This window comes from Vombatus ursinus, unplaced genomic scaffold (assembly GCF_900497805.2).
Source record: "Vombatus ursinus unplaced genomic scaffold, bare-nosed wombat genome assembly UNPS02014798.1, whole genome shotgun sequence".
Lineage (NCBI taxonomy): Eukaryota > Metazoa > Chordata > Mammalia > Diprotodontia > Vombatidae > Vombatus > Vombatus ursinus.
Window position 1 is genome coordinate 15,740,291 of NW_020954576.1, and position 14,240 is coordinate 15,754,530.

A 14,240-nucleotide genomic window follows, 5' to 3' on the forward strand; every position below is an offset into this window, starting at 1 on the left:
GTATGGAAATGGGATATGGGCTGTCTTGTGTGAGGAACAGCAAGATGACTGATTTGGCTAGTTTCTGGAGTACATGGAGGAGAGCAATGTATAATATGCCTAGAAAGGATGAAATCAGATTGTGACCAGCTTTCAATACTTAGTACTGATGAAGCTGGAGAAACTTTTTTAAAAGAAAAAAACAATTCCATCTATTTTTCTTTACCTTTTGTTTTCCAGTTTCCATCTTACCTTATTCTTATGTACTATTCTCAATTTTCTCCTCCCTTGCTTCTATCTCCCAACTTTTTCTTCTTCTTGGACTAAATTCCAACTAGAGCTACCTGAAAAATAATTTGGTCCCTGTAGGTCATTCTAGAAAAAAAAAACAACACAATAACAATGACCACAAACGGGTAATTCTTCAGCAATTCAGTACAATTATAAAGTATTTCATGCAAGGTGGTGTGGAGAATGCAAATAAATTTAATATTACAAAGAATGAGACAAGATCTCTGCTTTTAAGAAGCAACCATGAAGATATGAAGGACTTTTATATAAAGATACTATGAGCCAGCAAATATGTTATAAATGGGTGGTATGTGGACTAAATAGGGTGGAAATAAGTATTCGAAAAGAGGAGGAATGACATCTAGCTATGGTGATCTGGGAATACTTAGCTAAGGAGATAGTGCCAGAAACTTTTTAGCACTGTAGACCCGAGTCATCACATTCTTTTGTAAAGAAGTCACCAATGGACAGTTCCATTCCTTTTGTTTAGTTTCTTCTATTAAATTTCTTGTCTGTTTTCTTCCCTCCTACTCTTCTCAACCTATACTTACCTCCTTTTCTCTTCTGTTAACTCCTTTCTTCTCTTTTTTCCCCCTCCTCTGTTCCTGCTCTCCTCTCCCTCTTCATTACCTGTGTTCTGTCTCCCCTTTTATTTCCCTCTTTTCTCTCCTCCTTCCTCATCCTTTCTCATCCTTTTCTCTTAATCTCTCTCCCTCCCTTTTTTCTCTTTCTTACTTTTCTCCCTCCTCTTGTAGTTTCATTCTTTTCGTAAATACCTCTTACCTTTCACCTCTCATTTTCTCCTGTTTTCTCTCAAATTCTTATTTTCAGTTCACTTCCTGTTGACATTCTTCCTTTCTTTTTTTTTCTTTTTAAATACTTACTAGGTTTACTTTCATTGCTTGATTAAATATATTTTTATGGAAGCCTTTTTTACATAAAATTCATATTTCATAAGAAGTCAGAATTTCCCTGTAACAAAGTTGTTGTTATTGTTGTTGTTTTTAAATGTAGGGAGTAGGAAAGGCAGTTCAGTAAGACAAACCAGCCTGTATCAGCCTTGTATGACTGCATATGGAATATGCTACTGCCAAAACTCCCTACTTTTGCCATGAAAGGGGACATATCTCTTAATTCTTCTTCAGGACTGAAAGTGGTCATGATAGTTAGACAGCACTGAGATTTGTAGTCTTGTTCTTTTCATTTACATTGTTGTAGTCATAGCATATATTATTTTCCCAGTTCTGCTTATTTCACTGCATCAATCTGTTTTCCTATGTTTTTCTGAATTCTTCCTATTCATCATTCCATGTGTTGCAGCAATATTCCATTACATGCATGTACCAACATTTTTTTACACAGTTTGTTTCTAGTTCTTCATTCATATAAAAACTAGTGCTATGAATATTTTGATACACTTTGGGAATTCTCTATCTTTAACCATATTGGGATAGAATCCTAGCAGAATTATCTCTGGAACAAAGAATGGAAATTTCAGTCATTTTTTTGCATAATTCCAAATTATATTCTAGAATGGTTGTTCCAATTCACATTTTTCACTGGCATATATGCCTGCCTTTCCAAAGAGCCACCAAAATGGACTATTTAAATTTTTTGTCTTTTTTTACTTTGTCAGTTTGAGTGTGACAGAAAAGTTATTTTAATTTGCATTCATCTTGTTACTAATGATTTAAAACAATCTTTCATATGGTTGTTATTAGTTTGAATTTCTTTTGAATACGATTTGTTTATATCCCCCTTTTCTCTTCTGTTAACTCCTTTCTTCTCTTTTTTCCCCTCCTCTGTTCCTGCTTTCCTCTCCCTCTTCATTTCCTGTGTTCTGTCTCCCCCTTTATTTCCCTCTTTTCTCTCCTCCTTCCTCATCCTTTCTCATCCTTTTATATGTGACCACATAAAAATTTCCTTCTTTCTTTTTTAATCCTTTCCTTTGCATTTCCTTTCTTTTTAAAGTCCCATCTTCCATCTCTCTCACTGATCTTTCTTTAAAGTTTAACTTTAAAGTCAGGATACTTATGCCTTCCTCAAAAACATTTTGTTCTGAGGAAGAACCTCATTTTGCCCTCTGCTCATAACAAAATCACACCTAGTGTTGTTTGTTTTTTAATGAGGTGGTTTTTAAAATGAAAAGGTTTGAGACAAAAACTGACTTCAGAGAATTCTGGTTGGGAGAAAATAATGAACCTTTAACATAAGCCATTTAAGTTCTAGAAAACTAATGGTGGGTGTTAAAAGATCAGTGTATTGACCTGTACATCGTTATAATTCAGCCTGTTGATCATTAATTGTGACACAGTATCTTACTTGCCATGAAAGTTCAGACTTTTACTTTTCCTGGAAGGCTCCCAGGTCTGACATTATCAAAATAAATCTGGAATGTACTATATGTATATAAAAGCTATTAAGTATTATTGGGACCCAGATTTGCCATCAAATATTGACAATAGTTTAGCTTTGATGTTAAAGGCCTTTATTAAAAATCAGGTTTCAATAATAATGGTAATCCCTACCTCTGAGCTTAGCAATCATAAAATGAAAGAAAATCCAATTTTTATTAATAGTGTCTGTTCACCAGGGAAAATCATCAAAAAATATTCTTAATGGCATTATGTGTTTCTTTTCTTATGGCCACTATGATGTCTCCTATGTTAAGTTTTTATCTTTCCACTTTAGGCTGTTCTCCATTGGAACAATGGAGTTTTAAGTTTCAAAAGGCATATATTTATTGGCAGGTCCCAGGAAAAGTAAAGAGATTGCAATATTTATAAATATTCTGATTAAATTTCTCATATTATTTTTTTGTCTCCTATAGTTAACCACTTAATCAGTGAACATTTGATAAATTTCAATCATGTGCTAGCTACTAGAACAAAAGTGTAAACGTGAGATAGTTCTTGCCTTGCCTTCAAAGTGCTTGCATTCTATTTATGGCAAATACCAGTTCCCAGAGATGAAAGCCATTTCCCTGACCCCAAAAGAAGATTGTGAGTGAGACAGCCCATTAAATCTTTAAAAAAATGTGTCATAGGTGTCTCTTTGCTTTCAATTAGAATGATAAAAATATGCTTGGCAATAAATTCAGAAGCTGGTTAGTCTACTGTGTATTCTAAATTTCAACTAAAGATGCATTGGAGTAGTAGAGTCAAGAGATCAATCAATAAGCATTTATCAATTGCCTACTAAGCACTGGGGATATAAAGAAAAATAAGAGACAGTTTCTGCTCTCAAAGAGCTTACAGTGTAATAGGGGAGATAACATGCAAGCAACTATGTAGAAACAAGATTATATGCAGAATAAATTGGACATCTAGGTTTTAGTCCTGATAGGCAACTAACTAATCTTATACCCTTATACCCTTGAATCTCTTGGATTCTCAGATTTCTTATTTTTTAAATGAGGGAGCTGTATTAGATGATCTAACATTTTGTGATTCCCATGAAGCCTAAGTGAACAGGTCCTGAAGAAGCAAATGGCTTTAAGAACACCTTGACCCCCTTAGTCAAATTTATAGAACTTTCACCCGGAAAAAGAGGTTGGTTGTTTATGATCCAAGTGAGTACATCAGGGACATTTGATTCTGTCTGTTTGAGTACTCCCTGAGGCAGGTCATAAACCCTCCAACTTACTAGATAATCTTTGAGAGTTGCTGTGGCTGAAAAATTAATCAGCCTACAGCTTACTTTGTCATGTGCTTTTAACTGGTGATAGTACAGGACCATTTAATTTGATGGCATTTTGGAAATATCCTTTCAGATATACTGTAGATAGGGGCAACTAGGTGGCGTAGTGGATAGAGCACCAGCCATGAAATCAGGAGGCCCTGAGTTCAAATACAGCCTCAGACCAAACACTTGACATTTACTAGCTGTGTGACCCTGGGCAAGTCACTTAACCCCAAATTGCCTAAAAATAAAATTAAAAAAAGATATACTGTAGATAAACAGAATTTTCCTGGTTCTGTGATGGTTTTTTGTTTGTTTATATTTTTGTTAGGCAACAAATGGTGTAGGTTGATTCACATATCCTTGTCTAACATTTAAGGAAGGGTATCTGATTCTTTTTAGTTTTTGATAACTAAACTCTTGGTTAACGTGATACCTATGTTACAAAGCAAAGATTATTTTTTCATATATTGTAAAAAAAAATCCATATACTCAAACTCTATTATTAAAATACCCTGGACATAATTTTAATGCATTTGGTTCTCAAAAGAATTGTAAACTACTAAAACACATACATAGTATATATATATGCATACACATATATATGTGCATATGCATTCCAATTATAAGAACTGTAAACTGCTTATATATTTATGTATGTATATACATGCACACATGTGTATACATATACACACAATACTTCAAATAACTAATAAGAGAAAAACAAACCAAAATAACTTTGAGGTTACACTTTACATCTAGCAAATTGGCAAAGATGACAAAACATGGGAATAGTTAACACTGAAGGGGTTATGAAAATGTAGGTACACTAATGCCATATTGATGGAGCTATGAATTAGTACAATCATTCTGGAAAGCAATTTAAAATTAGGCAAATGAAGTGACTATCATGCTCATTCCCTCTGAATCAGAAATTTAACTGCTAGGCACACACCCCAGTTAATTACTAAAAGGAAGTTTACATAGACACTAACATATTTATGATTGTGCTTTGTGTGTCACCAAAGGATTAGAAACAAAGTAGATGCCTATTAATTGTGGAATGTCTAAATCAATTGTGTTAAATAAATGTAATGGAATATCACTATGCTGTTAGGCATAATATTACAGAAAAACATGGGAAGACTTATATGAACTGATACAAAATGAAGTAAGCAGAGGCAGGGAAATGATGAAAATGATTACAACAATATAAATGCAAGAACAATAACAAACCAATTGAATCTGAATGCTACAAAATTATAATGATCGAATTTGGTCTCAGAAACAAGATATAATAAGATACACACATACCCAACTCCTTTGCAGAGATTGTGTCCATTGGTTTGAAATATTGCATATAACTTTTGATTTTTTATTTTTGGCTACAATGATTGGTTTTGCTGATTTTCTTCTTTTCTTCCAGTTTTTTAAAAAAAAATTCTTTGTCATATGGATGTGGATCTCAAAGTAGGGAGGGATTCAGGAGGAAAATAGGTGATATAAAAACAAAATGCATCAATAAAACCTATTTAAAAGAAGCTATATTTATCACCCATGTCATTATTATTATATAATAATATACTCTTTATAGTCAATATACTCTTTATAAGTATTTACTGCTCAAGGCATCATTGAAGAAAAAAGGAATCAACTCAGCCATCTATACAATATCATTTGTTTGGAGGCATGGTGATACGGACTGTATATCTACTGCCTGAGGGGAAGTTCAGAGAGGCTCAAAACAGGACAGATAGCCATAAAGAGAAACATTTTTAGTCATTCTAAGTCATGAAAAGTCATGAAGGTAGGGAGCAGGGTAGTGATCTGTACTGATGGAAAAGAGAGCTCCTACTGACTAAATCAATTGTGTTAAATAAATATAATAGAATATCACTACGCTGTTAGGCATAATATTACAGAAAAACATGGGAAGACTTATATGAACTGATACAAAATGAAGTAAGCAGAGGCAGGGAAATGATGAAATGCATTTGTCATTAATATGTCATGTCATGATAATTTCTTTCTTCATGATATACTTACTCTTTTTTATCTTTTCTAATCTAGAGTTTCAAGCTACCATTTTGGAAACACAGAAAAAGTGTTCAGATGCTGTTCAACAGGTAAGATTTTTTTTCAGGATTTAAAACAAATGTGAGTAAACTACAGTTATTTACCTTTGTGTGGTTTTTTCCTCTTCAAAAATCATTGGCTAAAGAGGGGTTAGTTTTCATAGACACATAAGAGACTGAAACTTGAAGTAAGGATGGAAGGAAAATTATCATTGGTAAAGAACCTGCATGCTAAATCAATGCTAATTGATAGAAATGTGAGTCTCCACAGCAATGTATGAGTAAGCATGAGCAATCCATGGTATATGAAGAAGGGAAGGCAAGGAAGGAAAAAACCATTTATTAAGTGCCTCTTCTGTGCTAGCTACTATACTATGCAATTTAGAAAGAAAAAAAGATGTCTCATTTGACCCTCACAACTCTTGAGGAAGGTGTTATTATTATCCCCAGTTTACAGTTGAGGAAACTGAAGCTGACAGTGGTTAGTGACTTGCTCACACATTAATAGGTGTCTGAGGTTCCATTTAAACTCAGGTAGTCCTGAGTCCAGGCCCAGTGCCCTATCCACTGCATCACCTGTGAGGAGCAATGAAGAATTAAGAATCTACTTTGATTTGTTCACAAACCATTCCCCATGAGTTCCTAACTTGACTTGTGAGCTAAATTAAATGGGCCAGCATTTCAGTCCAATGTATTTATTGATTTTTAGATTTCATAGTTTAATCAGCTATCTATAATTCTATGGGAATTACTGTATTTCCCCCCCTTGAATCTCTTGTATTATGTTCACTGGTCCCAAGTTTTAAATTTCTCTGAATATTCTATGATGTGAGAAATCTGGATTCTTTAAAAAAGATTGAAGTGAAGTATGCTGCTTTTGAAGTGATGATTAGAAGAAAAGCCATGGTTAGAAGTTTTATTTTATATAAAGTGAAGACCAAAGTTTAATTGGACACACCTATCTATTAGGTTTTACTTTGAATCTGTTCTTAAATATTTGAAGGTTAACAGTTCCATCAGTAGGAGCTCTCTTTTCCATCAGTACAGATCACTACCCTGCTCCCTACCTTCATGACTTTTCATGACTTAGAATGACTAAAAATGTTTCTCTTTATGGCTATCTGTCCTGTTTTGAGCCTCTCTGAACTTCCCCTCAGGCAGTAGATATACAGTCCGTATCACCATGCCTCCAAACAAATGATATTGTATAGATGGGCGAGTTGATTCCTTTTTTCTTCAATGATGCCTTGAGCAGTAAATACTTATAAAGAGTATATTGACTATAAAGAGTATATTATTATATAGTAATAAATTATAGGCAGTTGATGGCACAGTGGATAGAGTGCTGGGCCTGGAGTCAGAAGGGCTCATCTTCCTAAATTCAAATCCAGCCTCAGATACTTACTAGCTATGTGACTCTGGGCCAGTCACTCAACCCTGCTTGTCTCAGTTCCTCATTTGTAAAACAAGCTGGAAAAGGAAATAGCAAACCAAGCCAGTGTTTCTGCCAAGAAAACCCCAAAAGGGGTCATGAAGAATTGACACAACTGAAAAACAACTGACCTGCAATATTGAATTACCCTGGGAATTCACAGCACATTTTTATGTTGTTGAAAGAGGTTTGTGGAAGAAAAACTTTGGAAACCACTAGTATAGATTAAAGCACTTGCAAACCTTTAAAGCATGATGCAATTCCCCATTGTTGTTGTTATTGTTATTAATAATATTGTTCCAAGATTTTCCAGTTTGGAACAGGCTTGCCCCCATTCCATAACAAAGCATTGGAATAGAACCTTAGTGGAAGATGATATATCACTGTTGTAATTATGACAAGGATGAAAAGTGTAGGGATTAAATTTTGTTATTTTTTAAACATCTAAAATTCCTTCAGATTTCTGTGTGTTCAAAACAAAGATCTGGTTAGATCCTAGAAACTGAGGTAATCTGAGTATTTCTTATAATGCTGAACTTCAAGAATGTCCTTTGCCTTGTCATTTCAAAAAAGAAACATTTAGCCTTTCCCCCCTCATGTCAAGAGTGAAGATTCTCTAACATTCCCTTTCATGGACATGAAGTTTATAATAATCTAATAAATCTTTGGAGGGCTATTTCTCTTACTAGACATGATAAATTCCTGAGTTTCTCTGCTTCGCAAAGAAAATTGGCTCCAGAACAGAGAGAATTCCGAACTGAGATTTTGAGATTGCATTGAACTTAATATCCTCTAGGCCTTCCAACTTCCTGATTTGGGAGTTTCATCACAGAGAGGCCTCTTCTTCTCATTGGATCAATATTCAGTTTTACTTTCTTAGAAATATTATGCAATGACATGACCAACACAATATTACTGTGTTTTGCTCTCATTTCACATTTGTACCTTGTCTTTGTTGAAACATTTCACTAAAGCTGTGGACATTTTAAAGTTTATAGCAAATTGTGACCTGTTACTTTCTATTTCTATTAACTTACTTGCTAGAGTAATATCTTTCACTGATGATGTACCACCTCCATTATCTTCCATTATAAAAGACAGTGAAAGTATTCAGTGTATAGAGTACCCATGCATGTTCATTCAAAATTCGTTCAGCAAAGATATATTAAGTATCACCGTGTGAAAAAATACTATGCTAAGTGCTAGAGGCACATATATTTTAAATAAGGCTTCAGTCTCTGCCCTCAAGGACCTCTCAATCTTATAGTGAAGTATGTATGACAAGGGCAGCTAGGTGGCACAGTGATGGAGTGCCTGGCATGAAGTCAGGAAGACTCATCTTCCTGAGTTCAAATGTGACCTCAGACACTTCACTAGCTGTGTGACCCTGGATAAGTCACTTAACCCTGTTTGCCTTAGATCCTCATCTGTAAAATGAGCTGGACAAGGAAATGATAAACCATTCCAGTATCTTTGTGGGGAAAAAAAAAAGAAAAAACAAACAAAACCTAAATGTGGTCATGAAGTTGGATGTATGACAAGTACATATTAGAGATACGAAATATCTTTCAAGTTCTGAAGAAGGAAAAATCATTTTACATTGGGATGAATCAAAGTAGGCTTCATGGAAAAAGTGTCATTTGAGTAGAGACTTAACTGATGATTAAAGCCTGAAATTCAGACATATATTAAGTAAAGTAGTGTAAGATAAGACTGCAGGGGTAAATTGGTGTCAAATTATGACTTTGAATGCCGTGTCAAGGAGTCCAAGGCTTTTTCTATAGTAAATATGGAAATATTGGAGAATTTTGATCAGTAGAGTAATATAGCAGCTTGGTACAAAGGTGATCTGGTACAAATCTGGCTCTGTCACTACCTGGATAATCTTGGACGAGTCAGTCAACCTCTAGGCCTCAGTTCCTCTTATATAAAATGAATGGATTGGTGTAGATCACCTCTAATGACCCTTTCAGCTCTAAATCTATATTCCTATAGCCACATCTCTGAATCAGGAAGATATGTATAGCACCACTGCAAAAGACATACTGAAAGGGGGTAGATAATCCTGAACAGGAGTTAGTGAGAGGAAGACTACTTTGGAGACTATTATTAAGTAAAGGGGAGAGACGTCTATAGTGGTAGCAACAAAAATGGAAAAGAGATGGAGTGAATATTGGAGATACTGGAGAAGTAGAATTCATGGAACTTGGCGTTATTTCAATATAACTTGTGATGAAGAGAAATCAAAGAGGGTACCAAGAATTTATGCAAGTTAAGTGGGAGACTTGTACCATTAACAGAAACAGGGAGATCATGAGGAGGAACCAATCTGGGGGAGGGAAAGGAAAGATGTTTTGCTTTAGATATTTTTCAGTTTTGGTAAAAAATGGGATATGATGGAATTGCTTGTAAGTTAGCTATCCTACTTTGTTGGATTCATGGCATTGGCAGTGACTTTTGTCTCTTCCCTACATCTTATTGAACTGCAATAGCTACGTGCCATTCTTAACTGCTTCACCTACCTGGCCATCTGTCATTTCCCTATAACAAGAAGAATCATGCCAAGTAGTAAACAAATAATTTTTCCACTTATTCACTGTAAAAAATTTAAAAATATCTGCCTTGATGTGAAACCAGGGATAGGCTTTTGATTTAAAAAACAAAAACAAAAACTCCTGAATTTTATGATCTTCCAGACAGCAGATGGCTCAGAGATTGACTGTGGCTAGCTATAGAAGATACCTACATAGAATTATCCATGACAGCATATTTACATGTCACTTATACTTCTACCTCTGTGAGAATTTCTAAAATAACTAAGGTATTAAGGAACTCATTGAAAAGCAATTTCGGATATCTCAAGTTATTTTTAAAGCATATGTGGTGTAGAAGTCAGATTTTGCATCTCTTGATGAGGCTGTGTAATATATTGGAAAGAACTTTTGATTGGAATTAGAAGATATGAATTTGAATCTTGGTCCTACCATGTGACTATGGGTAAGTTATATCTTGTCTGAGGCTCAGTTTTTTCAACTTAAAAATGAAAGTAATAATACTTTCAAGACATACTTTATCAGTTGCTTTGGGGAAAGCCCTTTATAAACTGTAAAAGCAAGTCAGTCTGGTGTAATGAAAAGAATATTGAGAAAGAAGGTCCTGGTTTGAGTCCAGGCTCTAATGCTTCCTAGTTAAGTGCCTCTGGACATGTCACTTAACTTTTTTGAGTATTCAGTTTCTTTATCTATTAAATTGGCATAGTAGAACTTTATTTCCTCCCCACATACAAAAAAATGTGTTATGTCTGCCAGATTCATGTATCAAAATAAATGTGGTTACTACAGAAAAATACCAAAATAAAGAAATCAATCATTATTATTTGCAGTAGTATTTATATACAAAGTCATTAGACAATCTTGGTCACAAAGCCAGATTGGATTATAGCCAGGTTGGAATTTAAGGTGATAGGTCTTTGTTGAATATGCCAAGTGTTTAGAGTCACAAGCAAAAAGATAGTGTGTGTTCTGTCAAATCATGGTGAATGATAGTTCTTAAAAATTGTGGTCACATGACCCCCTTATACTCTTAAAAATTGAGGACTCCCAAAAGAGCTTCACTATGTGAGGTTTTTTAAAACCATATTTTACCAATATTTATCATACTAAAAACTAAAATGTCTTAGAATTTTTGTGAAAATAGTCTTACCTTGTGGACCCCTGAATGGGGGGTTCCTGGAGCACATGTGCAAAACTGCTACTACAATATAATGAAAATGGAACAGGATCTTGTCCTTTTTCTGCTACTAGTTTGGTCTGTAACCTTAATAAGAAAATGGATTATTATCTTCATGTCTCAGTTTTTTTTTTATTTATAAAATAAAGTGGTTGGCTTAGAGGATGTTTATGTTTCCTCCAAGGTGTAATATTTTATGGTTTTGTGAGTCTAAGGAAAGAGCGCCTGTCATCTAAAAACAAACATGACTGCCACCTGGAGGAACAATAAGGCTATAGCCCTGACCAGGTTGAATTCTCTGGTTTCCTAGACATTTAGCATCATAAGCATATCTTAAAATCTTTAGGGAAACCATCATTACATTTGAGACACTAAGATAAATGTTGCTAACAAAAAAAATTAGCTCAGAATTTTGATTTAAAGCAATCTTTTTTTTTTAAATTGGAGGCGAGGAAAGAATGGTAGGCTGAGTAGAGATATTGTTAAAATAAAGGCATTAATTTATAATTATTATCTAAATATACATAAATAGTTAAGGACTATGGAAAAGAAGGTTAGGGGGAAACAAAAGGGAGAAGTTGGAAGCTTAACAAGCATCAATGAATCACTTAAAGTAAATAGTATTAACAAAAACCCTTCACCCTCCTCTGGATACCTTTCCTTCCTCCTCCCCATGACAACCCCCAGCACCACCTTTCGGACCAATGAGGACTTAGCTATCACCATCTGAGCTATGACTGCTGCCAGTATGGACATAAATAATGTCATAAAATAGAGTCATTCTGCAGTAATATCATGAGTACATAATTACCTGATTCCATTTTAAAAACCCCACTTTCAGCCAATTTTCTAACACATAAATTGGATGATCAGTAATGATCTCCCTTTGTGCTTGATTCCCTAAAGTGTTAACTTCTCTATTTATTATATATGACATTGTTCCTAAGAGGTGAACTCTAATATTTTGTAACAGTGGCTTTCCACAGCTATTTAGTGATGTTCGATGGCCTATGCCTATATAGCAATCTAAATCGTTAAGTAACAGGAAGAACTGTGCCACAGCTTGGTTTTGTAGATGAATTAGAGAAACCCAGGACATGAAATGTTCTTAATTTTACCATGGCAGAATGGAGGCAATCTGGTGAATTGGAAAGAATGACCTGGTTTCAAATTCTGATTGCTGATGAGTATCCATATGACCTTGGGTAAATTACTTTACCTCTTTTGGTCTCAGATTTCTCATATGTGAATGGAATTAGATGACATGAAAAGTTCCCCCTAGTTTTAAATCTATGATCCTCTATACAAAGTGGGAATCAAATCATAGATTGATTTAAATTGTGTGTAATATGGATGTTTATGAAAGAAAAGAATAAATTTCACCTCTCCAAATGAAAAACAAAAAACATTACAAATAGAGAGAAGAGACCTGATAAAAGAAATTTTAGATACCGAAAAAATTTTAGATGGCTAGAATTATTTCCCTCTTACTACAACCTCTTTGAATTCCCATTACCTTCAACACTCAGATCTTTTACATGAAACCTATCAACATCTTCCTAACTGCCCATATTCTTTTCCTGCCCCATTATTCTTTTTGATTCTACCTATATTTACCTATATTTGTCAGCTCCATCATCACGTGAGAATATTGAGGGCATGGCTTGTTTCACTTTTGTTTATCTATAAAGGCCAGCACGTAGTAGGTGTAGATAATAAATACTTATGAATTGATTTAATGGATGTTGATGAGTCTTGAAGAGTAAATATGGACTGGAATCATTTTAATTTCATTTTTTTTCTTTCCTGTTCTTGGTGCTAATGAACAACCAAGGGTTGTCAAGAAAAAACAGAATCAAAAGTTAAACAGAGCAGGATGATTTAGTGGTTGAGAATTGGTTGTGTTAGAAGTATTTCTGATTACATATTCAACAGTAAAATCACCTGCCCAGAAAATAAATGAACTCCTTGAAAAACAGGAAAACTTCATTTATCATGTAAATATAAGCACATTTTCTGGGCAAGTTTTTTTTGTTTTTGTTTTTTAAGATAAGCCAGCATCTTAGAAGAGTCCAAATTGAGGGCATCTGGTCTTAGAGCAGCATGCAGGGAGCATAGTTTCACAATAAAGATCATCCTTTAGTAATAGTTGTCCTTTTGAGCCAGAAATCATATCTTTAGGATTTTTTTCGAAGATTCATTTTCTACAATTTTTATTCATTAGCTGTATCATTTGATAGAAGGAATCACAAAAAATCTTCTAGAAAACATGTCAATATCCTATAACTCTTGTTAAGAAACTTATGCCCCTTTTTATATGGGCTTGTCTATAACTCCTTACTGCTCTCAAACTTCATTGCAAACAAAACTTTGAAGTAAAAAATAGCAAAGCAAACTCCCTTTCCCCCTTTATGAGGTATAACGCCTTCCTCTTTTTTGTCACTAGATGGCAGTTATGTATCTCACTTTCCTTTGTAAAACTTGCATTCTAGGTTTGGAGTTTTAAAGCATTTGCTGTCATAGTGATTATTACTCTTAGGGTTGGAAAGGAACTCAAAAGTTATATGGTCCAAGCCTTACTGAGTATGAATGACAGAAATAAAAGGTCCAGTCTGGTTACTGGGGAAAAGCTTCAGCCTAATGAGAGAATGCCTAGTCGACTTTGTATTAGCCCTGAAGCAGGATTGGAAAGTGTCCTGTAAGTTTTTCTTCAGCTGTGAATTTTCAAGCACCTGTTCTCTCAATCTGAATGTCCTGGAATGTACTGAATGAGTTTTGACTTTTACTATCTTGCTGTAGTTAATAATTCTGAGAGTTCAGTATGCCTAGAAAAACACATGATTCATAAAGCATTTCCTCAGCTGGGAAGCGTCCCTCAACACTGCTGCCAGTTAGTCTGTTGCCTAAAGCAATGAAAGATGGAACTTATGTGGCAAGAAAGGATAACAGCTATCCCTTGAGTACATTTCTAGAGAGGTTCATGAAGTTATGTCTATTTTAAAGAAAGCCTGATAGAAAATTAAATTGGGGTTAAACTTTCGTTTCTGATTAAT

General features: G+C 34.6%; 1 protein-coding gene across 1 annotated transcript in view; it reads left to right on the plus strand.

The window, feature by feature from the left end:
- The window catches only part of LOC114050000 (formin-2-like), a 473,042-nt gene that overhangs the window by 96,599 nt on the left and 362,203 nt on the right, over nt 1-14,240 (plus strand). The window contains exon 4 of the mRNA XM_027871502.1: nt 6,022-6,077. Within this exon, the coding sequence (XP_027727303.1) occupies nt 6,022-6,077 (56 nt within the window). The remainder of the gene's footprint in view (nt 1-6,021; nt 6,078-14,240) is intronic.